Source organism: Puma concolor, chromosome B1 (assembly GCF_028749965.1).
Source record: "Puma concolor isolate L17-30 chromosome B1, mPumCon1.1.hap2, whole genome shotgun sequence".
NCBI lineage: Eukaryota > Metazoa > Chordata > Mammalia > Carnivora > Felidae > Puma > Puma concolor.
In genome coordinates, this window is record NC_141670.1 from 156914272 (window position 1) to 156940778 (window position 26507).

At 35.3% G+C, this 26507-nt stretch overlaps 1 protein-coding gene across 33 annotated transcripts in view; it reads right to left on the reverse strand.

Annotated features, from left to right (window-relative positions):
• Nucleotides 1-26507, reverse strand: part of ADGRL3 (adhesion G protein-coupled receptor L3) — an 847777-nt gene that overhangs the window by 116136 nt on the left and 705134 nt on the right. For all 33 annotated transcript variants that reach the window (XM_086704954.1, XM_086704959.1, XM_086704957.1 and 30 more), the window contains 4 exons: nucleotides 15532-15715; nucleotides 14489-14611; nucleotides 7685-7893; nucleotides 6514-6690 (listed from right to left, as the gene is read on the reverse strand). In XM_086704954.1, coding sequence (XP_086561080.1) covers nucleotides 6514-6690; nucleotides 7685-7893; nucleotides 14489-14611; nucleotides 15532-15715 — 693 coding nt within the window. The remainder of the gene's footprint in view (nucleotides 1-6513; nucleotides 6691-7684; nucleotides 7894-14488; nucleotides 14612-15531; nucleotides 15716-26507) is intronic.

A 26507-nucleotide genomic window follows, 5' to 3' on the forward strand; every position in this document is an offset into this window, starting at 1 on the left:
GGCGCCCCAATAAATAGCTAATTTTGGATGTACCTGCTCCTTTCACAAACTTAAGAAGTTTGACATTGGCCAGTTGCCAATTCCTCTTTTCAAACACATATGCAAAAAAGTATCCTCCTTGCTATCACCAGATAGGTTACCTTTCTTCTTTTCCTCCCTATCCTGTACAGAGATAGAGGGAAGAATCCATAAAACTTTCCTCTTCTAATAATTTCCCCCTTTTAGAGCAACTTCATCAGAAGTCACACGAAAAAGACTGTAGGCAATTGGTGATCCAGTGTAGATTAGAGGGAAGTGACAGGGAGACAGCACTCTTCATTCCTTATTTATGCAAAGGAGCATTAGAGTTGAGGTCATGTGGTACTCTGGGAGCCATGGTGGTGAGAAGAAAATTCTCCCTTCACACTCACTCATATTTTGAAATATCTCCCTTGCCTATGATCACAGTGATGTGAAATCGTAAATATTCTCTCTGACCTAGGAAATTAAAGGATGTGTGTTTGCAAGTGTCTGGTACAGAGGGAGGGGTGTAGGTCACTGAGGAAGGTGGTGCTGTCGTTCTTTTATTAACTAAAAGGGATGTGTTGCTTCTTGGACAAATTAACTTAGACAAATTAATGCCTAGACAAAAATGTAATGAGTTCTAGAAAATCACAAATTGGTACAGACTTAGTTCTAGGTAAGTTGGACTTCAGACTAAATATAGTAACTGATTTCAAGGAACTTAAAATTCAGAGGAGCTATAAGAGACACAGAGATAAGCTATCTTGCAAAGTATATATTTCTCAGTGTAAAAACTAACCCACACTTTAAGGAAGTATATATAACATTTAAGGTCTGGGTATGGCTGAAGTTTCGTATGTATTTCAAACTTGTAGATATAAGCCATTTAATATATTACTTATATAACATATGCTCAAAACTCTCCTGCAGCTTTCCATTGTACTTTGAGTGAAACCTGCACCCAAATTCATTCTGAGGTCCTATAAAACCTTCCATTCTAGACCCTTTGGTTTTTTCCACTAACGCACTTTCTCTCTTACTCTTTCCACTCCCACTACACTGTTCTTCTTGAAGCTCCTCAAACACATCAGAATCACCCTTGGTTCGGGATATTGTTCTTGTCCCATGTACCTGGAACAGTGTTTCCCCAGATGATCTGCATGGCTGACTCTTTCATCTCTCTGCCCTTAATACCACACTAGTGTATAGTGAGACAGGTAGACAATAAAACAGCATACTAGCCAAGAAATAATTTCAAATTTTAATAAACCTATGAAGGAAATACATCATTATAAAATGGTTCACTACGAAAATCCAAGAATAATTCTTGTTTCCAAAAAGGTTGTCAATTTTTTAATATAAAGTTACTATTCAAGATAAGTAATATAACAAAGCCTTACATGTTTGACCATTTTCTTTTTTTGTGGAATATCCTGTATTTGGAAGGTATTCAACCTGTCAGCTTCTAGGTTTTTTTTCTTTAAATAAACACATAGTTTAAAGTACTATATGCCAATTATGATTTTTAATCTCTACCTCTCCCTCAGTCCCATCATCCTATATTGAGGGGTAAAATTAAAAAAATAAAAAAATTTATATGGTAAAATTTAAAAAATGAGCATAAAAATTTGGTAATAGAAGTATATAACCTTAAATATCATAAACTAAGCATTTTATTTTTCACTAATAAAATCATTGCTTAAATTCAAAATAATTTTTATTTTGGCATTTAAAGAATAAATAAAAATACTCTTTTTAAAAAAATAAGTACTTTCCTTCAGGAGCAACCATTGAAACTTGCAACATAAAACTATCTATTTTCTTCGAGCCTAGTAAAAGTTTAACTATAAAATATTTGACACAGAATCTATGATATGACACTAAAGTTTTCTAAATTGTCACTATTTTGAATCACTACCAAATAAAGAAATAAATGCAATGATTTCAAACAGCAAAATCAATGCTTATACTTGGACTGGAGTGAAGCTGGGGTGGGGACAATACACAAAACACAGAAGAAGAAAGAGATGCAAACATCAAACTAAGGAAAGTAAAGACTTTTAAAAATAATAAAAATCAATATTGAGTTGAACTGACAGGAAAAAGTTTTTTTTAAATTTTTTGTTATTCTTTATTTAGTTTCAACATTTATATATTTTTGAGAGAGAGAGCCTCCCCCAAGTGGGGAAGGGGCAGAGAGAGAGGGAGACAGAAGATCCAAAGCAGGCTCTGCACAGACAGCAGCGAGCTCCATGTGAGCTCCAACCATGAGTCTGTGACCTGAGCTGAAGTTGACACTCAACCAACTGAGCCACCCAGGTGCCCCAGAAGGTTTTGTTTTTTGTTTTTTGTTTTTTTTAATCTCTCAAAGAATTACAATGTGAGTCGAGGAAGGAGCTAGAGGTGATATAAATGGTCAACCTTATTTTAAAGCATTTATTACAATCTTATTAAAGAATAGACAATAGATAATAGAAGCAAACTCACAAATAATTAACCAGCAAGATTGCCACCCTATGGTAGAAGCAGCTCCTTCCTTTTTTAACCTGCCTCAATTGACCCAGCTATTGTTGAAGAAACCACAGACCCCCAAATGGCATCACTTAGGCTAAATCACCAAACTGGGGCTTAATACCTAACCCCAATTGCAGTTTCAACCTACCCTAAGAAATGTAACTCTTAGCCAGTCAGGAATTTTCTGGCTAGTACCCATGAGGTAATCTCTCACATAGGCCCTATACCACCCCACCCCCCACCCCCAAAGGTGAGGTCATTACACCTGAATAGATCCTTGCCCTTCCCCCAAGGGAAGGTGACCTTGCCTGAAACAGTCCTTTACTTTATTTTGCTAATAGCTTCCGTGTCCTCTCCTCTCCTATAAAAGCCTTGTATTTTGTACAAATCATCAGATTTCCTCTCTACTTGTTAGATGGGACACTACCTGATTCATGAATCGCTTATTAAGGCCAATTAGATCTTCAGACTTACTCAGTTGACTGTTTCTTCTTTAAAAATACAAAATCGGGGTGCCTGGGTGGCTCAGTCAGTTAAGCGTCCAACTCTTGATTTTGGCTAAGATCATTATCTCACAGCTGTGAGATCTAGCCCCTTGGTGGTGAGATTGAGTCCCCGGTAGGGCTCCAATTTGGGTGAGCTGGGCATGGAGGCTGCTTAACACTCTCTCTCACTCTCTCACTTTGACTCTCCCCCACTCTCTCAAGAAAAAAAATAATATGAAATCTCTCTTACCACCCCATTCAAAAATCAGTGTTAGCCCTTCTTTCCCTTGATAAATTACGACTTGATAAACTACAAAGTGTAGGTCAGTGAACTGTTTTGCCTTATTTATTCCTCAGAGTATTTGGTGGGGGGCGGGTAGGGTAATCTGAAATTTTAAATAGTGTGGACAGGGTGAGCCTCTTTAAAAGGTGACAGTGAAATAGAGACTTAAAGGAGTTGAGGAAGTTGGCTATGTGGCTGTTTGGGGGGTAAGAGGAGGCGGCGGACTTTCAGGTCTAACTAATAATACCTGATGTGTTTGTGGAAGGCAAGGAGGTCTGTGAAGCCAAGTGAGCAAGAGGCACAGTAGTAGGAAAAAAGGTCAAGAGATGCTAAAGAGACCAGAATTTGGGATTTGCTCTTATTGAGATAAGGAGTCATTCAAATTCAACCAAAGATATGAAGTACATGATTTGCATTTTGAAGGGATTACAGAACTGATTTTTGAGAATGAATCAGACAAGAGTGAGGTCTGACTCACATTTTAAGAGTACCCCTCTGGCAACTATACTGAGAATAAATTTAAGAGGGGGCATGGAGGGAAGCAGGGAGACCAATGAAGGGTCTGTAACTAGAATCAGAAGGATAGATGACAGTGGCTGGAACCTAGGTGATAGTGATAAAGATGCTGAGAATCTGTCAGATCCTGGATCTTGCAGGATATGCTCATAGGGTGGGTGTGCGGTATGAACAAAGAAAAGAAACAAATCAAGGATGGTGCATGGCTTAGGGCTTGAACACCAGGAAGGGCAGAACTACACAGAAGTGTAGTTCTAGAATGGAGACACTTATTAGAAGCCTAAGTGGATATAATAAGTCAGCAGCTGAATCTAGGAGTCTGGAGTTAAAAAATGGAGATAGAAGTCTGGGAATCATACGATGTTTAGAGCCATATGAGTATAGGAGATCATCTAGGGACAAAGAACAGATAATGCCTATTCTAGATCTAAGATTCCACTTGGGCCAGAGAAGCAATGAGAGGTCACAGAGATGAGGAGGGACCAGCAAAGGAATCTAAGAAGGACCAGCCACTGAGGAAGGAAAGAAACAAGAGGGAGGGGTATACCCAAGGTAAAGTGAAGAAAGTGTTGCAAGAATGCGGTCAGTGCAAATTCTCCTCACGTTGCCTTACTAAATACATCCTATTCATCCTTCCGAACAGAATCATTTTTTGATAAACCTTTTTGAGCAGCCCTGCCTTAATAAATGACCTTCCTCTGCATTATGAAATCACAGTGGAAATCTCATTTACAATACTTATCAAAATTATGACTGCACCTTCACTTCTCTTCCCTTGCCTACTTCCCTCTCCCCATCAAAAATGTGAGTTTCTTGACGGCCAGAAGCTTCCGTGGAATGCTGGAGCAAAAATTATCTCTGGCAGATGGGAATGAGGAACTTACAATTACTGGGAGCTTCCTGTGTAGCAGCCAACATGTCAATACCTTTACTTAAGTGTTCAAAATGTTGATTTAAAAAAAAAAGTTCCATATAAACAGCAAAGATAACATAGATGATAGGTAAGGGCAGCATGTATGGTGCACATGTGGAGTCTGGAAGGAATCGGGGTACCCATGCATCAGGGTACCACAGCTTAACGGCAACTGCTATGAGATTACTCAATTCCTCTTGCTCTCTTCCCAAGCTCATCAAACAAAACTACCCAATGTAATTTCGTTTCCTTCATATATTTTCCTGTGGAGTTAGAAAGTGACGGACAAGCGAACAACAAATATCTATTCCAACTGGCTGCTGTATTTCTCACTGTGCACAGATAAATTGGTGTTCTATTTTAGAAATTAGTCTAATGTAAGTTTGGTTAGTGTATTTCTTTGGGACTTGTAGTGTTGTTCAAACTGCTTGTTTTCTGTTTTTCAAGTGCCAAAAGCATGCTGTGAGATCAAAATGACGCTGACTGGCAATCATGAGACTACGGTACTGAAAACCAAGACATCTAGGGTGTCTGACTAACAGCTAAGGGAAAATATTTTGCATTTATATTATCTCTTGTTGGCCTACAATAATTGTCATCGTCCGAATTCTTGCATAATGGATTGAGGAGATGTTGCTATACAAAGCCTTGAACAAAAAATGATATTTTTTTATTGTTTCAAATAAGATCCATTTTGTGTTTGAATCTATTCCCTAAATGGACAAATAGAATCCCAGAGCCACACTCACACATTTCAGGTTTAAATCTAACATTTGTTGGTATAGCCAGTCTTGCTTAAACTAGATCAATTTGTGACATTCTGACAAAATAGCGCATGTAGTCCTTTAAAGATCAAAATTTCAACTGTGCTGGCACAGCTAAGGTAATTTACTTTCAGGATGCTAACAGGGTTTGGATTGGGTCTCCTTCTGGGATATCCGTACTATCTCTAAATTCAACAGTGTCAAAGAATATTTTGGATGAAATCATTTGGAAAAATGACATCAAGTAGATAAGACCTTTGCCACAGTTTTTATCTTTGAAAACATGTTGGAGAGTAATCCTTCCTCTCTTTTTATTGACGTCAGGGAGATGAGAAGAGAAACTGTAAGTATATACTTTCTTGGTACTAACCCATCAATCTCTATAACCAAGCTAATAAACTCTTTGTATTTTTATGTCCTAAGTATATCTGAAATTAAATCCTCTTCATGTTTCCTATGGCAGCCAGCATCATGCTGGGAGGAGACTGATACAGCCAACTTAGCTATGTTTTTGACTTTGGAAACTACCTATCACCTGGATTTTTCCTTAGAATAGGGTTTTCTCAAATGGACAAAACTCACTGCATTATATTAGAATTTGCTAAGCCCTTTGCATTGCCAGGCATTTTTTATTGTGCTAATGGCTGTCTTCCCAAGAGTCATTTTGGCATATTTAATCCTATGCATAGCTTGTTAGTTTCCAACCTACCAGATCCTGGGGGTCCTAGTTTGTTTTGTTCATGAGATCTCATTTATTCATACAAAGTAAGAGCAGATGAGACTAAGGGGAATTTTATAAGCACAATTTTATTTTATAAGTGAACTTCAATTTTATAAACTATGTTGATAATAGAACAAAAAAAGACTTCTTTGAATCATCCAGGAGGATATGGGTTGAACCACAGAGAGTTTCTGAATAGAATTACTAGAAAAGTGGAAAATCTTTGAGTAAGACTGGTCTGTGGAGTTAGGGCTTTTTACAATGGTATCCTGACCATATGCTTAGACATCTTTATTTTATGGTATATATCTTACCTTAACTTCCACATGTGCCATCAGTACTGCAAAATTGGTTAAGTGGTTACAAGAGCATGTAGTATGTGTCTTATTTGTTGTTAGGAGCCGACAGCCTTGTGTTGACCAGTAACCTGTCATTGTGCGCTTGGAATAGCTCCAAAATGAACAGTTAGGGTTGAAATTCTCCTCGGACTGCTACAGGGAAAAAAAAAATCAATAAAGCCAATAAGTACTTTATGATCACGTAAATTAGATAGGCATTTTTCTTTACATTTAACACAAGTTCACCCTCTGTTCCAACTTTTATGGAGATGTATACCAGTGTTTTTTGGTTTTTTCTTTTTTTTTAATATATGAAATTTATTGTCAAATTGGTTTCCATACAACACCCAGTGCTCATCCCAAAAGATGCCCTCTTCAATACCCATCACCCACCCTCCCCTTCCTCCCACCCCCCATCAACCCTCAGTTTGTTCTCAGTTTTTAAGAGTCTGTTATGCTTTGGCTCTCTCCCACTCTAACCTCTTTTTATTTTCCTTCCCCTCCCCCAAGGGTTTCTGTTAAGTTTCTCAGGATCCACATAAGAGTGAAAACATATGTATACCAGTGTTTTTAAAGTAAGTGGGCCTCATCAAGCCTAAGCAAATTTGAATATATGTTGTTTATTTCCTCTTAGTAGAGGTAAGTTTACTTTTTAAAAAATTAATATTGATGGAATACTAGTATCAATGTCTCAGAATGCCTTCAACTAATTTCAAAGTAGTGTACATTATAAAGAATTTAAACAATCAACTTCTGAAAACATGGTCTTCAGAAATCTTTGTTCAATTTACAATATAATCTTTCTACATACATAAAAATATACCTATGTACAAAGACATAATCACTTGTAACATCATATATGAAGTCATGCACAATTCCACTAAATGTATTGCCAGCTCTTTTTAATTATGGAGACACATAAATCCATCTACAAATATTTTTACCAGAAGCATTTACACGTTAAAAGAATTACTATCCTCCTTCATTTCTGAAAAAAAAAAAATCACCACTATCATTTTATACACAATGAATTGCTTACCTGTTGAATAATAAGAAAAAAATTGAGGGAAAATTAATATACTTCATATTCATGCTGTAACAAATACAAATAATGCACACAGCTAAATTTAACATGCCATTTTCTTACCTTAATATGTTTAACAGTGAACACCACAGGATCAGCTAAATAAACTTTATTGCTGAACTCTTTGTTTATTGCTGCTGTAATAACAGGGGAATTGACAATAACAGAATGATTGGTGGACATAGCCTCTGTTCCCAACTTCATGCTGGCATTCTCCGTGGACAAATAAGGACCCAAGTTGTTATACAGGACAAAGGCCACTCTAATTTCTCCTGAAAAAAATGTAAATGTGAATTATAAGTTGGGAAGAAACTCTGATTATTTCGTACATCCTATTTAACTTAGATAGTGCTAATTACGTGATAATCAAATCCACACAGTACTTATTTACAACAAAATTAAACATTCATTTTAACTATAGTGCCAAGTCATTCATGAGAAAAGAAATGTCAAATGATGCTGAGAAAAATTACATTTTGGTATTTCAAAAGATGAATGCCAATCCCTACCTCACTCCATACTCAAAACTTAAAGACAGATCATAGACCTCAACATAAAAACCATGAAGTCTCTGGAACAAAATGTAGGATCTTTGTGATCTTGGAGTAGGCAAGGATGACTTGGATAGACCCAAAAATATTAACCATAGAAGAAAAAAAGTGGTAAACTGTACTTTGTGAAATTTAAAAATGTGTCTATCAAAATATAGTATTAACAATAATATATATGAAACTCATGACTCTATAGCATTTCTGCTGATCAACAAAAAAAGAATAAATAACGCATGAACGTGGCAAAAGACGTAAACATATATGTTAGAAAAATCATGAAACATTATCAACATCATTAATAATTATTGAAATAAAATTGAAGGAGCACATTTAGATACCATTTGATACCCACTGGAATTTTAAAAATCAAAATGACTGATCACACTAATATTTATAAAGATGTAGAACAACTGGAGCTCCTGGCCACTGCTGAGGCAAACGGAAAATGCTTCAACTATTTGGAAAATGGTGATTTCTTACAAAGTCAAACATCTACCCCTTCTAGATAAGTGAAAACATATATCGGCAAAGAAAAAAAAAAACTTGTATAAGATTGTTAATAGCATTCTTATTCATAATACTCCCCCAATGGAAATAACACAAAAATATATCAATAGACAAATAAATGATGGAATATTAATATAATGCATTACACTATGCATCAATAAAGAATGACTGATAGAGCAAAGAACAAACTATTATTAGAGCATGATGACAGAATCCCCGAAATATTACGTTCAGTTAAAGAATACAGACAGAAAAGAGTACATTCTATCTGATTCCAGTTGTATGAAGTCTAAGAACAGGCAAAATCTGTCTATAGAGACAAGAGTGAGAAGAGAGTAGTTTAATCAGATGGGGAGAAAGGGTAAGAAGACTGGAAAGGGGTAATAATTTCTAGGTAATAGAAGAGATTTGTATCTTATTTTATATAATATTACAGAAGAAATACAATTATCAAATTCATCAAGCTGCATACTTAAGCTATGTGCATTTTATTGTATGTAAATTTTATCTCAATTGCAATAAAACAAACAAGAATTCAAAATCCTTATCTGTCTTAAAGTTCAATTACCATGTTCTTTCAAGGTCACTTTCTCCATACATCCTTCCACCTCATCTTTTCCCTTATGACTATTTCTTTCCATGCAATCTTCTGTAAAATGAACCTTCTTTTAACATATTTTTTATCGTATCATTTTCTTTTTTTTATGTTTATTTTTGAGAGAGAGCGTGCATGCAAACAAGGGACAAGCATGCAACAGAGACAGAGGAAGAGAGAGAATCCCCAGCAGGCTCTGTGCTGTCAGCGCAGGGCCCGATGTGGGGCTTGATATCATGAACACTGAGATCATGATCTGAGCTGAAATCAAGAGTTCAATGCTTAACTGACTGAGCCACCCAGTAACCCCATATGGATTTGTTTCTTAAAATAAATCAATCCCTACGTCTTCCTTCCAGTATGAATTCACATCAGTTCACCAAGTGCCAGGCACTATCCTGACTACTGTGGTTACTAAGATGAGGGTATCTCCATCCTTATCCCTGAATCTTAGAGTCAAGTGAGAATAAAAACAAATAAATTTTAATATATTTCTTTTGAGGAAGGCGAAGGCTGTGCAACATCTATACTGTGCTCCCATGTTTGGAAACTTCTCTACTATTAGGGATTTATAGACACAAAATGGATGTATATCTATTTTCCCAGCCTGTCTTGCAAAGAGGTTACCCTGGGCAACTCAGCTAGATGCCTTCCATCAGATGCACTAGTCTGACTTTGGATGAGGAGCTGGTGACACAAGGAAGCAGGAGTGGAGCAGCACACAGCCTTCACTTGTGCGTCACCTGTGGCAGCAGTGACATCTCACAGCAATGATTCTGTGTGATGATACAGACTGCTGTCAGCCTCCTTGCTCTTGTATGTTTTCTGGGCCTGATTCTCTAGCATTCTCTGATTCCATGAAATACCTATTACCCTTTCAGTAATTCAGCAAAGAGATTATGATAAGAGCTCCATAAAGAAAAGGGGAATTCTTAACTTCCAACCCATATCTGTTAACCCAGTATTTAGCAAACAACAGTAATTCATTAAATACTTCCGGTCTGTCATAACACAGCATTAAATTTTAGTTTTCTTTAGATCCAAAACAAAAATACTAAATTTTGCAAGGCTATACTTAAGAACATCTATGTATTTTTCTTGTTGACAGTAACAACTTTTATTTTAACTGGTATATAACTGGCTGATAATTCCTATCAATTTCCACCTGTGGGCCAGTGTCATATGCACATTTGCCTTGTTTTACCAATGCATTTGGTCACATATAATTGTTACAGATTCTCCACTCCAAAATTAGTGCTTAAATGTGACCTAAAACATGCAAACACACACACACACACGCATACACACTCACATGCACACATTACTTTAGTAAATAAATGAGCACAAAACATAATATGACTACTATAGTCATATTTTTAAAAAATTTGTTTAATGTTTATTTATTATTGAGAAACACAGACACAGCATGAGCATGGGAGGAGCAGAGAGAAGGCGAGACACAGAATCTAAAGCAGGCTCCAGGCTCTGAGCTGTCAGCGCAGAGCTGGACACAGGACTTGAACTCACAAATTGCTAGATCATGACCTGACCCGAAGTCAGACACTTAACTGACTGAGCCACCCAGGTATCCCCTGATATAGTCATATTTTAATTGTCATTAGCTTTATATCTGAAAGCTCACACACTTACTTGATAAATTCTTAGAAGTTTATCCATGTGCCAAGCACTAGGGTTACATCAGTGAACAGGTAAGAAAAAGGTCCCTGTTCTCATGGAGCTTACTGTCTAGAGGGCAAGTCAGATGATAGATGGGCAACTTAAAAAGAATAATAATAAAGTTTCATATAATAGTAAGTGAATAACTGCTATGCATAGTAAGTGAATAACTACTATGAATAGTAAGTGAATAACTGCTATGAAGACGTATTGGCATAAAATGGTTAATAGGAAAAGAGCAATTATGAAAAAGTAATGCCAAAATGCCCAAATGATAAGTGGTTAAAAAAGATGTGGTATGTATATATGTATGTGTATATTACCCAGCTATAATTTGATGGAATATTACCCAGCCATCAAAAAGAATGAAATCTTGCCATTTGCAATGACATGGATGGAGCTTGAATGTATTATGCCAAGCAAAATAAGTCAGAGAAAGACAAATACCATATGATTTCACTCACATGTGGAAATTAAAAAATAAAACAGGGGAACCTGGGTGGCTCAGTCAGTTAAGCATCCAATGTCAGATCAGGTCATGATCTCTGAGCTCTCGTTCAGGCCTGGAGCCTGGAGCCTGCTACAGATTCTGTGTCTCCCTCTCTCTCTGCCCCTCTCCCACTCACACTCTGTCTCTCTCTCCCTCAAGAATAAATAAACATTAAAAAATAATAAAATAAAAAATAAAAGAAAACAGATAAATATAAGGGAGAGAAAAAACGAGAGAGAGCAAGCAAGGGAAACAAATCATAAGAGACTCTTAATGATAGAAAACAAACGGAGGGTTGATGGAGGGAGGTGGGGGGGGGATGTGCTAGGTGGGTGATGGGTTTTAAGGAGGGTGCCACTTGTTATGATGAGCACTGGGTGTTATATGTAAGCAATGCACCACTGAATTCTACTCTTGAAACCAATATTTCACTGTATGCTAACTAGAATTTGAATTAAAATTTGAAAAAAAAAATTAAATTTTAAAAAAGGAAAGAGTGGTAGACCCTCAGGGAGACAGAGAAAAACTTCCCTTCCTAAAGAGGCAAGATTTATACTGAGCAGTAAATGATAGAGAAGCTTCTAAGTAAAAAAATGTATAAATTGCATTCTAGGAAGAAAATCAAAATGCAAAAATCATACACAGAAATACTCTTGGTATTCAAAAAACAGAATCACGACTAGACAAGAGAATCCTTGTGCACTGTTGGTGGGGATATAAATTGGTGCAGCCATTATGGAAAACACTATGGAAGCCCCCTCCCCACCCCCCCGCCAATGAAAAATAGATCTACCATATGATCCAGTAATTACACTTCTGGGCTTTTACCTGAAGCAAACAAAAACACTAACTCAAAAAGATCTCTGTACTCCACATTCATTGCAGCATTATTTATAAGAGCTAAGACATGTAAACAACCTAAGTGTCCATTGATGAATGAATGGGTAAAGAAAATGAAATATTATTCAGCATTAAAAAGAATGAAATCTTGTCATTTGTGATAAAATATGTCAGATAGGGAAAGACAAATACTGTATGATCTCACATATAGGTGGAATCTTAAAAATAACAAAACAAACAAAGTAAATTCATAGAAACAGAGAACAGACTGGTGGTTGCCACAGGCAGGGGGTTGGTGGGTAGGCAAAATGGGTGAAAAGGTCAAAAAGTACAAACTTCAAGTTATAAAATAAATGTCGTCATGGGGATATATAGCATTGTGACCACGGTGAATAATACTGTATTTTATATTTTGAAAGTAGCTAAGAGGGTAAATCTTAGAAGTTCTCATCACAAGAAAAAATGTTGTAACTATATGTGGCGATAAATATACCTATTAAACTATACTTATTGTTGTGATAGTTTCACACTATATACAAATATCGAATCATTGTACTGTGTACCTGAAACTTATATAAAGTTATATGTCACTTATATCTCAATTTAAAAAAAAGAATCAAGAATAGACTGGATCATAGACAGCAGACATAAAATGGGACAGATGAGGCAGGAAAAAGGGGATGAGCCCATGGTGTCCTAGTGAAATTATCTGATTTCATTCTGAGTGTAACTGGAAGAGAACTGGTCAGATTTACATTTCAGGAAGATCCCTTTGTCAACAGGATATCCTATTGGGGGGTGGAAAGAGTGGAGGGAGGGAAACCAGTTAGAAAGCTAATGTAGAAATATGACTTTTCTCCACAGAAAATCTGATTGCTGCCTCAAAATTCACATAGTCAGATTAGCAATAGAACAATTTACGTGCTTAGTCTTATAACATTTCCAACACTTAAAAAATAATTGTGTTCAGCTGACAACAGCCATATTTTGTTTTTCTTGGTATTATTCTTTTTTTTTTTTTTTTAACCCCTCACCCGACACTATGAAACACCAGCTCTGAGTTGGTTGCTACAACCTGAGGCCATCTTCCCATTATCACCTAATAGGTCAGAGGATCTCACTTAGTTTGTAAAAAGAATGGTTTTTAGGGGTGCCTGGGTGGCTCAGTCGGTTAAGCGATGGAGTCTTGGTTTCTGCTCAGGTCATGATCTCAGAGTTCTGTGGGTTCGAGCCCCATGTTGGGCTCTGCACTGACAGTGTGGAGGAGACTGCTTGGGACTCTCTCTCTCCCTCCCTTTCAGCCCTTCGCACACTCACACTGTCTCTGTCTCTCTCAAAATAAATCAATAAACTTAAAAAAAAGAAAATGAATGTTTTTAAAAATTTAATAGTAGTGAAAAGGATGATTTTAAAATTTAATACTAGTGACACTTGAGACATATTTTCTCTGGGTTTATTTTATATTTAAATTTTTTTTCACAGTTTAGTTCTCAATGAGTTTAATTCTAATTACATTCAGTGAATTTACTCTAGTATTAAACTGACCTACATTTACCAATTCCTTTTCTTGAGGTCATCTTTTTTTTTTTAAGTTTGTTTGTTTGTTTGTTTAGTTAGAGTGAGCAGGGGAGGGGCAGAGAGAGGGAGACAGAAGATCTGAAACAGGCTCTGCGCTGATAGACTGTGAGATCATGAACTGGAGCCGAAGTTGGAGGCTCAACTGACTGAGCCACCCAGGCACCCCCAAAGTCATCTTCTCACAGTTAAATTTTCTGTATGTGTTGCAAAGAAAAATCATAGAAACACTTTCAAAAATAAGTGAATAAGGAAAAAAAGACATACAATTTTAAAATTAGAATTAAAATTTCCATTAAAAATTTTATAAACTAAATCTGTCAACTCGGGGGGAGTTACTCCCTTGAAGAAAAAAGTCAGATATCTGGATTTTGTTGGTCATTAATTCTCCTCAGTTTCAAGTGTCTGACATTTTACTCCAACTGAAAAGGAACAGAACAATTTCCAAATCTGACTGAGAATTTTGTGGACACGTACATTGCAGTGTTGCTGGTGCAGAAGATAAGAGGAGAAAGACAATAGTTGAATGAGAGGAGAGCTTTTGGATAGCAGATATAAACTCCCAAGCCAAGAAACAAGGCATTGATGATAAGTTCAATTTCATCATGCTTAACAAACAAACGCTAACCTACCGTTTCGACCATTTTGTTTTAGAGTATTTGCGGAAAGCTGGATAGTGCTTCCATGACCCATGTTTTCTGGAAATTTTAGGTCTTCTAAGTTTCCTTCTGTGCTCAGCCTTGCAACTTCCAATTCTGTTAATGGAAAGAGTTATCAGTCTTCACTGAGAAATGCACCAAAGCTAAGATGATTTCCTAAATCACTAAAATATTTCTGAAATCAAAACACTGGAATTAATGTTCTATTAATTTATAGTAGTCAAAATTTATGGTACTTCAATGTTTCATTTAGAAAGTATTTCTTTAGTATTTTAAAGTAAAGCAAACCAAGCTATTAAAATCAGGTAAATAAGAATACAAATGTATCAATTATAAAGCCTAAAATTTAAAATTCAAGCTCAAATCCTTATACTTCGTCATTTACATCAAGTTTATTTTAAAAATGTATCTTTATCTTGTGAATTAAGTAAAAATATTTTTATAATCTAGAGCTGCACTATGATATCAAAATTGATGTGTCTTTAAATCTAATAAGCTTGAAACAGCTTTATCAAATCTTCTGAAATAAAACTGTCAGCTACATCCTTATGCACAATAAAAATAGATTTACACTCCTTATGAGCCAATAACACAATTACAAAAAAATGGTTTTATCACCTTCACTTAAATGACTGATTTCTTTATAGTATATAATTCAGAGACATTCTTATTATAACTGAAGTGACCCATAAGCACTGTATTAGGAGGATAAAACTTTAAATAGCACAAATACATGCATAGATACATTCAGACATACAAAGCAAAGGACCTCACTGTGATTTATCTCAGGTTAATATATCCAATATTGGAATGTCCTAAGGAGGATAACATACCTGATTATGAGGACCCTTTTAAGCCAATGGCAGGTGATATCCTTCCAATTATAGAAAAGAATCACTGATCTCCACTGAAATAAAAATCACTCATAATATCTGGGCTACCACATAATTTTTTTTCTTTTCTATCTTCTGCTGTACAAGGGTCTCTGGCCCTTCTGTATAACAAAGGCCACTTACGAATATTGTCTGTGTTCTCCCTGACAATGTCAGTCTTCAAAAGGTTATCAGCCAGCACAAAAGCGCTTTCCTCCACAGTGTCAAGCAACATGGTCGCTGCACGTAGTTGATCACTTGTAGTCAGGTCTCTCCATGCATTTGAGGCTTGTGGCTGGAGGAGGTTGTTAACTGTCTCGACCATTGCCTACAAGAGGATGAACAGAATGACAGAGGTCTCTAGTGAACTCACAGAGCTGTCAGAAATCCAGGTGTACATGTTGCTCAGCAAGCAAGGATCAGCGGTGTGCATGAGTTCAGTATTGTCCCAGCCTCCCCTGTGACATGCTGCAGCAGAAGCATTCATTATTTTTTTTTTTTCTGTTAAAACCCTAGCTGAGACTGCAAGGCAAGAGAAAAATCAGCTTTTGTTTTGAAGGACAACAAATAGATCTGTGCTTGCTTCTTAGAATCAATAGCAAAGGCTTCAATAAGACTATAATCACATAATTAAATTATTTGGCTGGGGAACTGTTGGCATGCAATTGAAACCAACACTTTTATCATATTACCCACAGGAAAAAAAAAAGGTTTTTTTTTCTATACATCACCATAAAACTACATGCTGAATACAACAGATGAAAGGGATGACTATAGACAGGACAATATAAGAATTAGTTGCCTATAGGTTGAGGACTCACTGAGCAAAGAAATTTTTTTCTTAACCAGCTGGTAAAATGTCAGAATGGGAAAAAAATATATCAAAGCATACATACTCCCAGGGGCTTTGGATATGTTATGTGTGAAGAAAAACCTTCTTCATGCTGTTTACTGTTAGGGAGGGGAGTAAACAGTTGGAAATTGCTACCTGTAGCCCTTAGGTGTTTTCCTTTTAAAAAAAACAGCAGTAGGTACCCACAGAGATAAAGCACCAGAGTTCTCATTGCTTCATCCAAAAGAATCATCTCCCTAGTTACAATTTATATATTTCCCGTGGTTAGCTTTATGCTCTAGGTTACAAAGGAAAAAAAAAAAAAAAGTTCTCCCAATAAGGTCTTCCTAAGGTTTCACTCAAACGGAGAATTGCAAAATAGAAAAATATAAAACCTGCAGTTTTAAAGTGATCATCCCTGATACCGTTGATTATGAAATATGTATCTAATCGTGAAATAAACTTGAATAAACGGCCAACACAGGCACTTTCTACAGAGTGCATGGGTGTTTTAAAACAAGCTCACGTTACTGACACACTGGAAGAAGGATTAGGAGAGATTGAAGAAATATCCATTACACTGCAGTGTTTTCTTCTGGCTGGTGTTTTCATAGTAACCAAGTAACAACTGTTAAAAATTCAGCTTCGTAATGAAACACCTTGGCTGCCAATTAACACCAGCTTCAAAAACTAATTTGCCTTTTGATAAGAGTTGTTTTTTCTTGATATTTTTCCCCCGCGATTCCAAGTTCTGGCCAAAAAGCAACATCACTGGACGTTTATTTCAAATAGTCCCACTCACAACTTGAATATTTTGCATCATTTAAAACAAAAAAACTAGCAAAAGAACACCAAAAAAATCTCTCATGAGTTTAATGACTGGGCGTTTTGACATAGTTCTGTCATTTAGTTTTGTCATGTGTTCTGAGTTTAAAGCATGACCTAGAAGTCAGACAAAAGCATTTCCGATCACAACAAAACGATCTGCTTTTCAGGACGTCCTCCATAGGGATAATGCCAACAGGATATGCCAAAAAGGAGGTGCCACATAGGAAATAAATGAACAAAAAAAGTTTAGGTGTCTTCAGAAGCCAGAGAACCTCGATCTCTCAAGTGCAAAGCAGTATTCTTTCTGTGATTAGATGATCCTTTGAACTCATTGGAAATGCTCTGAAAACCCCACATGCAACAGAAAGTATGCCTGCTCTTTAAGGAGCAGCCATTTTAACGTTATTTAACAATCTTACACTGATTAATTTAAACCTTACCTCAGGGAAAATTTTACTAGGGATAAATGCAGTATTTCTGCTCCACCCTTTATTGTTTTTATTTTTTTTTAATTTCAAAAAATGCAAAAGGAGGAAAAAAGACAATAAAAACAAGAAAAACAAACAACTGTAGTCAACTCTGAAAATGTTCTAAAGGCTACCCATTTACAACAGACTGCTTTAGGTAAAATACCATGTTTGAATGGGTAACAAACCAAAGGCACCCCTTACTAATTTATCTTCGTTTTGCACCCAAAAAATGTATGTAGTGCAATGTTTTTTATAGTTACAAATTTTAAGTACCATTGCAACTTCCCAAATAAGTTATAATCTTTAAGGAAGCTTTCTATTACAGCCCGAATGATTTCCAAGTTTACTGTAGAAGTGGGAGACATAACATATAGTCCTAAAACCTGGATGGGTTAAGACACAAATCTAATATTTATTCATTCTTCTTTAAAAAGCATCTATTGTGACTGCTTAAGTGTAAATTTAAGGAAATGGCAACACAAGGATTGGGAGACAGAATCCTGTAGTGGTAAAACTGGAGTATGGGATTTGGAACCACATCTCCTGAGTTTGTACCTGGACTGTGCCACTTACTAGCTGTGTGATGTTGAGCAAGTTACTTAACTTGTCTGTACCTCATCTGTAAATTAGAGATGATGATATAACCATTTTATATTGCTTGGCAATATAAATGCATTTATGTTGCCTGGCTCATAACACGTGCTTAAGGTATAATCTTACATTGACTTTCATTGGATATCCAAATCCAGTTTGGGAGGAGGGGGGTGTTCACTGAATGAAGCACATGTCCTATCTGATAATTACAAAATATCCGTTCTGAAGTGAGATCTGTAAGGAATAACTTCTACAATGCAATCTTCATAAACTGTTTCACTACTTAACTGCTGTAAGACTATGCCACCTTAGGCTGTGAAGAATAGGAGAGTACAGGAACATGTGTATTAAATAATTCATAATGTATATTTTAGAGGTTTGAAAAAACTGTCCTGTTTTCTGCTAGTGTAATACAGTGTTTAAACTTCCCAAAGTTTGTTGATATGTCCCTGTTACCAGTTTAATGATGCCAATTAAATAGTCACAACTCTTCAGTGACAAAAGAATATCTATATTTTGTTTTCCTTATACATTTCTGCATTTGTATATTTTATCCACAAATGATGACATGAGGTCAGTGTGTGTGTGTGTGTGTGTGTGTGTGTGTGTGTGTGTGTGGTCAAACTAGTTATTTGCATTGCTTTCATCAGTTCAACAACATCTCCTTACAAACATATTGACTTTCATTTTATTTGGTTACAAGGAAATGAGCTTACCTATGCTTAGAACCAAAATTAAACAGGGAATGTACAATAAATTTGATTAAAGTAAGGTACTGGGACATCACTTAATGTCCAACAGCTCTCACCGATTTCTCTTTTTCTGCTATATTTTTCTAATCTAAAATTTATATGATAAGTTTGGAAGAAAATATGCTTGGTCTTGCATTTATCTTAAATTTATATTCTCAAAAAAATGATTTGATCTGGGAGGAAAAAAAATCACCTAATGGTTTTGACAGGTACAGACTGAAATAATCTAAAATTCAGAAAAGTAAATTCAATAAAAAATGTACTTGTCAGAAACAAAATGCTAACTCACTTTATTATTTTTTGTAAAACACTAGAAACTGGATAGGAGATAGCACTGGAAATTTGCATTCTAATAGTCACTAAATTTCCGTGTGTCTTTGAACATATTTATGTTTTCTAACTAGTCAACAAAGTGAGAACTACACAAGAAAGTAAATCTCATTATGTTCCAACATGAGGGGTAGTCAGGGGCTTTTGACTATTAGATATTACTCTTATTATACAGTTGTATAGTTTATGGATAGACTCTAAAGTGACTTTTGACTGTTTCTAAAAATCAAAAATAAATTAGAAAGTGTAAAAGTCACTTGAACTCACCCCAGGATCATGGGCATCCCATATCCTTCTGGATACACATTTGCATTACACACCATTATTGGACCACCAATCATAAAATTCAGATCTTAAACAAATTCATTTGACTAGTTTTACTCATAGCATATAATTGTAGTATGTTTGCTAAAAAATGTTATGAAGTGTATGATCATACTATTTCAAAAGGAAGCATTTACTTAATTGCTATAACTACTGTGAAAAATTTGGGGGAAAACCAGCTATATATCTCTCTAGTAACAACTTTTGTCATTATTCCAAGAGTTCATGCTTGTGAAATAGCCTAGCATCAGTGATGAGAAACATGTCAATGGCACTTCTTACTCAAGAGTGGGGAGTAAATCTCAAACTAGGAAAGCAAAATCACCTGGAGAACTTAGTGACCCCTCTCTCTTCACTTGAAAACCACCAAAGATCCAAATAGAATGAATGCTTTGTAAAAAGATATATTACTTTACCACCATTGCATTTGTCTGAAGATAGGCTTTTTAATCATAAGCTCTTTTTAGGTTTTAGCTCAAGTACAAAGAGTTCTTCCATTATCAGCATACCTAGGGAGAATCCCCCTACCTGTAAATCTGTTATCTGTTTTGTTTTCTCTGTATCATGTATCATTACCTAAAGTATATAAAATATTTATCTTAGTTACTTATCCACATGACTAATTAAATCTCTCACTCAAGAAAAGGTATGCCTCATGAAGGCAGCAACTCTATGTCATTTAGAAGTGCCAAAACTGTGTGGCATAGAAGTGTTCAATAACTTTTTGCTGAATGACTGCCATCCAGTGAAGATTCAAACTTAAGTGAGTTTTCTCCATTTTCATGCTAGCAGGAAAAAATAATCTCTGAAGGTATTGGTTTTATAAGAGCAAAAGATATGTAAGTACAAAGGAAAAAAACCCTAGGAACTAGCCAATATTATCTGTATCCTTACCATTTAGAGATTCAATGTCATAATGGGTTCCCATTTTAGTACTTATTCACCTTGACTATAACTATCCATACTTGTGGTCTGGCTTTCTCACTAGATTACAATGTTCATAGCGAGAGACTGTGTTCACTGGTGTTTTCCCAAAGTAAATTTTAGTGTCTTGAGATATTTTAGGTACTCAATAAGTGCTCATTGAGCAAAATCATTAATGACCTTATATATAATAGGAAAATGAAAACATCTAGTTCCATAACTTTTTGCCATGTCTCCCAAGAGGTGTTCTGAGGGTATAAAGTGCTCAGATATCATCACATGATTTGGAAGGAAGACAGGCTGAATTAGAGAGAATTAAGAAGACAATCAGAGTTCAAAAGGAGAAAAGCAGAACCACAGGTTATTGTAGTAAATGCAATCCACTATGCATAACAACAATATATTCTGCAAAACAGCTTTCCAAAATGTTTTTAAGTATACCAAAGTGCACTTTCAATGTAATGCAATGAGGTCCTATTAAGTATGTATGATATGCAAACAACTAGGGAAGTCACTGTTGGAAGAGGTTAGGAAAGAGAAGAAAAACATAGAGTCAGCCTTCAGTTTGTCTACACTCCAAGGCAGAAGGTAAGCACAAAATAGAGCTAAAAACTCACAGCATATGGGACAAAAAGTAATGAATTCTTACACAGGAAGAACAAGAAAAGATCCCAGAAGGTGTTTGATTTTGAGTTAGTGACTAAAAGATGAATAAACTTTCCTTGATTATGATGAGGAAATTTGAGGCTAAAGAACATAATAAGCAAGTTAATGATTAGAACAAAACTAAAGCGGTAGGGAGGCAGGGAATGTGTTGAGTTTGGGATGAGGAAAGTGTGTGGTGCCTGGAAAGAGAGTGAGACAAGGTGAGTGTGATGGGAGAAATGGTAGGTACAAGTCAGATCTTAGAAGGTCTTCATTCAGTATGATAGAAGTTTGGGCTTCACTGCATAGAAAATATTAAGCCACTAAGTATTTTTAACAAAGGAGCTATATGTTTAGATATCTATTTTTAGAAAATTTTCTCTGAAAACATATCAAAGGATGAATTGAAAGCAGAATTATGAAGATGCCTCCTGCCCCCCCCAAGAAAAAAACCAGAATAGAAAAGGAATTCTATATTAAGTTTACTCATTATTTTTAAAAGTTATTTTGTATTACAGTAGAACAAACATTTATAAATATGCAAATTATCATTAGGCAGCCCATTACAAAGTTAAGAGCAATTATTCCCTCTTAGTGCATAAATTTAAGGTAATAAATTGCTGACAAACTTTTGACAAACTCTCCAGTAATCTGAAATTTTATTTTACTCTTTACTTCCATATCTTTGTTTTTTGATGTGTTCTCCTGAATATAGTATTTCTTTGCCAATATATACTGTAATCATTATGCTGAACATTGCTATTTTATTCTCATGTATTATATATACAGTTATGTTTAAATATTTTTCTTCATGTATAAATCTCAGGATATGCAGACAAAGAGAATTAAATGTGTTCATTGCTCCTATCCCCTGCTTTCTAACTATATATATGTGTGTATATAATATTATATATGACATATATTATAAAACATACAATATATAATTACATATATAATACATAATATAGTTTATACCGATTTATACTTTTAAAAATTAAACTTTCTTTAATTCTTCATTTTTGACTTGTTGATATGAAAGTTATCAGTTGGGAATAAAATAAAATAGCAAAAGTTTAAAATTGTTGCTGAATAGGGCACATTGTATTCTAATCTACCTTTATATATTGATTCAAATCAAAGTTTTAAAGGTCAAATGTTAGAGGAGTCTTCAAAAACAGTTTTGAACTTGCTGGATTTTTTTTTATTAGAAGTCAAGTTGAGTGACTGATATTTACACATCTGATCAATAAACCTAAGGTTCTTTTTACAATCACTGTCATTTAATATTATTAAGCATATAAAAACTACTATTCTCTGAATTCCCTTTTATATTACAGTGAAGTGTTGGCATTTTCAAGTCTTAATTAAAATTAGATTATATAACACAACTGACCTTAATATAGTTATAAGAGCCCTTAACAGTAGAACAAGATGAAACTAAAATTTCATAGAAAAGACTGCCTCTTTAAGACATCCCTTGTTGCTTAAAAATGTATTGCTTTTAGCAAACTGTAATTTATTGTACTATTTAAAAATCTAATTTAGAATTAAATGATTGAATGCTGTCAAATCTATATTGTGTTATAGAAGGTAAGTAGAGCTATAAACTTGATTCAAACATCTTGCTAACTCAACATTTATTCACCAAATATTAACTAAGTACCTTCATTTGAGATGCTGCAAGAAAGTCAGATGTTCTCCTGTCCTTAAAAGTGATGACAATATAGTGAGGGCAGTTAATCACACAAGTACAAACATGGCAAACATTAACATAGTGGAAACAGTGTTCAAGCACTGTATCGAAAAGGCTCCGTGAAGTACAATTCCAAGTTTAAATTCAACATGGACCAAACAGGCAAAAGGTAGAGCATGTACATATAGGTCTGGAGGTGAAAGAGAACAAGCACCTCCAAGGAACTGAAAAGATGTCCTATGGCAGAGCAAAGAGTGCTGAGGGTTCCATGACAAGACAGTAAGTGAAGGCAAGTTTTCAAAGATGTTTGCAAAGCATGTGTGCAATTCTTCCTAAAGACAACAAGAAGTCACTGAAAAATTTCAAGTAGAGGAGTGATGTAAATTATAATGGTTAATATTTATTGAGAATGTTCCAAACTCTGATCTGAATGCTTTATGCATCAGCTCCTTTGACTTTGACAATAACCTAAGGAGGTAAAAGTGATTATTATCCTCATCTTGTGGTGAGAAAACAGACTGAGAGAACTTGAGTAACTTGCTTAAGGTTAATTAGCTAACGTAGGGCAGAACCAGGGTTCAAATCCATGCATCCTGGCTATGGGGATGAAGAAAAGTAGAGATTTAAAAAGAGAAGCAAAGCTTTGTCTATTAAAATGCAGAGGGCATTGAACATAATGAATTCTTGGTTTCCCTATTTTGAATGCTATGTACTTGAATAGCATCAATTTAAAAGGTGTACAGAGGCCTGGTAAGGGAGGAAAAATCTTTCCTCAACTCCAGTCTCTTAGGTTCTGTAATGGGACCTGACAATTAAGCTGACATAAGATAAACCAAAGACAAGTATACAAATTTTATTTAATATTTTTATGTGCATATAGGAACTTACATGGGAAAAAAGATTTAAAGAAGCAGTTAGGACTGAGAGCTTAGATGATTTTTTAAACAAAAGGACAATATATTTGTAAAGGAGTGACAAGATGAAGGAAAAGGTTTTAAGCTTTCAGGAACAGTATATTGTGGGAAACTGACTAGGAAATATATAGTGGAATCTAATGGAAGATAAGGGTTATTTTAGTATGTTTGTTGCTTTCAAATAATCAGTATGCCAAAGTGGCACATCTGGGGCATGTTCTTACCCCCTCAGCTGCAGCTCACTTAAACATCCATTGTTGATATACAGGTTTAGGCAACATAAATTTAAGTAAGAAACAAGCCATTGGTATATCCGACATTACCCAGATAAACTGAGTAGAGGAAGAATTGATGGCCCAGAAACACTAATGACAGAGAAAATGTAGAAAGAACTGTCAACACCTGAGATGAAGAAAAAGGAGCCAGAAGAGTGTTGTATCACAGAAGGGAGGAGAGTTTCCACTGGTTTCAAAATGAACTCAACCATAAAAATATCCAAAGAGCCCTTCTTCTTGAAATAATAATGACTCTAGATATTTTTATGAGAACTGGTAGAATGGTTATAAACTAAAGAGAAAAAACACCCAGAGAAGCTGTTCTTGAGGGAAAAATCGATTCAGTTATATGAAATTTCACTTTGAAGTAGGGCATCTAAATATATAAAATAATGTATATTAATAAAAAATTTAAAAGTATACACTTGTAATGTATTTTTTAATACAGAAGTATATAAATTAAAACCTGAAAGATGGTTTATGGGATAACACCACCAACCTCACCAGAAAAAGAAATCACTCTGTCATGGATCCTTCCAGACTTACAAATATTTACATGTATATACCAACAAATGTGATCACTACAAGTATGCTGTTATTTGTTTTTTGCCTCTAATATACCACACCTACCTTTCTAAATCAATGCAAGATCTACCTCATTTCTTCCATAGCTAAAGAGTATTCCATTATTTGGTGTAGCAGTTTATTCAACCCATTTCCTACTGATGAAGGGTTAAGTTGTTTTGTTGACGTAAACCATGATGCAATCTCTACACATTCATTCCTTTCAGTGGAGGAATGCTGCCCCATTGCATGGTTCTGCCACAAGCTAACCCCAAAGTCCTTAATGTAGGCAGAGAGAACAATACGGTTTTGTGATTGTATGACAAGATTGATAAAAATAAAATTGATCACAAAAATATGGATAAGAATAAAAATAGTCTTCTCTGGTAGGATTTTGAAGAGGCTGATAATAGTGATTGCTATAAAGAGCTGAATGCCTGGGAAGATGATGGGGAGATCTTCCTGTTTAGAGATTAGCATGAAGTGATGACTGGAACCTAAGTAGCCATCGTCTCATTTTTCTTTTATTTATTTTGAGAGAGAGAAAGTATAAGTAGGGAGGGCCAGAGAGAGAAAGGGGGAGTGAGAGAGAAGCCCGAGCAGGCTCCACACTAACAGCACACAGACCAATGTAGAGCTTGAACTCATGAACTGTGAGATCTTAACCTGAGCCAAAACCAAGAGTCTGATGCTTAACCGACTGAGCCACTTTGGCACCCCTGCCATTGTCTCATTTTGAGGATGGAAGCACATGTTTTAAAGATAATAGAACAGAAAAACAGATGAAGTCTTGGTCTCTGATGTGGAATTTTCATGCTAATCCTGTTCTGCATTTCTTTTTTATGCATATGAATAAAACCCTGGTTTGTTTAAGTCACCATAATAAAGTTTGTGATACTACGAGCTGTATAAAATTAATATATTAGATAAGAGAAAATATCAAAATTATAACTCTGTAGGGAGCAGTACTAAAAAATCATTTGTTTGGTTCCAAGCCATCAGGCAACTACTTTACTGCAAATTACACCTTAAAACTTCCATTTCTTTTCTGACCTGCATCAGAAAAGGTAATGATAGCTTCAGAAAGTAGGGTCTTAAATCTGTAATGCTATTTTTAATATCTTTTTCCTTCTGGTTAGCTATGTGATCATAGAGATATTAAAGAAATAACAAAGTAAACTGATGTCTATCCTTTTTTTTTGCACAGAAATAATATTTATATAGCCTATGTATTTAAAACTTTTCTGAAAGTAAACCCTTCAGAATGCAATGATGCATTAGAAAGAACGTTAAATTAACAATTAATTAATGACCCAGGCTTTGGTCAGAAAATTATAAGAGAGAATACAACTTGGTGAAAAGAAGTGGGAAAATGTTTTTGTTTCAGATGAAAATATTTTATTTAAAAACAGAAGGGGTTTTTTGACCCTCATAAGAATTACTTCCCGAAGCATTCATAAACCATGTATATACAAAGAGCAGCTGGAACATTTTGTTTATTTATAGAAATGTACAAAATGGAAGAGTCGGAAATGACTGTAAAGCAGCCATCACTGCTTGACCTGACACATTCACCACAGGAATTTTGAGAGATTTCCCCAGAATGATGTTCTATGCACGTCAAAGTAGGATCTCCATAATTAACATCTGTCATTTGGAGGTTTTTTAATTATGAGATAGATGAAGTGACCTGTCCATGTTTTAAATGATAACCTGTATAATTTACTCTGCTACATTACATGCTGTTTCACTGTCTTTTGATTCAATGACTGCTTTCTCACAGCATTTAATAACTACAACTTACAGGGGAGAATTCTTACAACTTCTTTCTCTGAAGAAAACTACTCTGGTTTTGTCGATGGAAGTCACTTTCTTTGATCTCAGTGTTTTTCAGCAATAGGTTCAGGGCACCAGAAACACGCAGGGTGCAGATTTATATTTTCTCTCTTACTGACACAAATCAAGTGCAGATTTA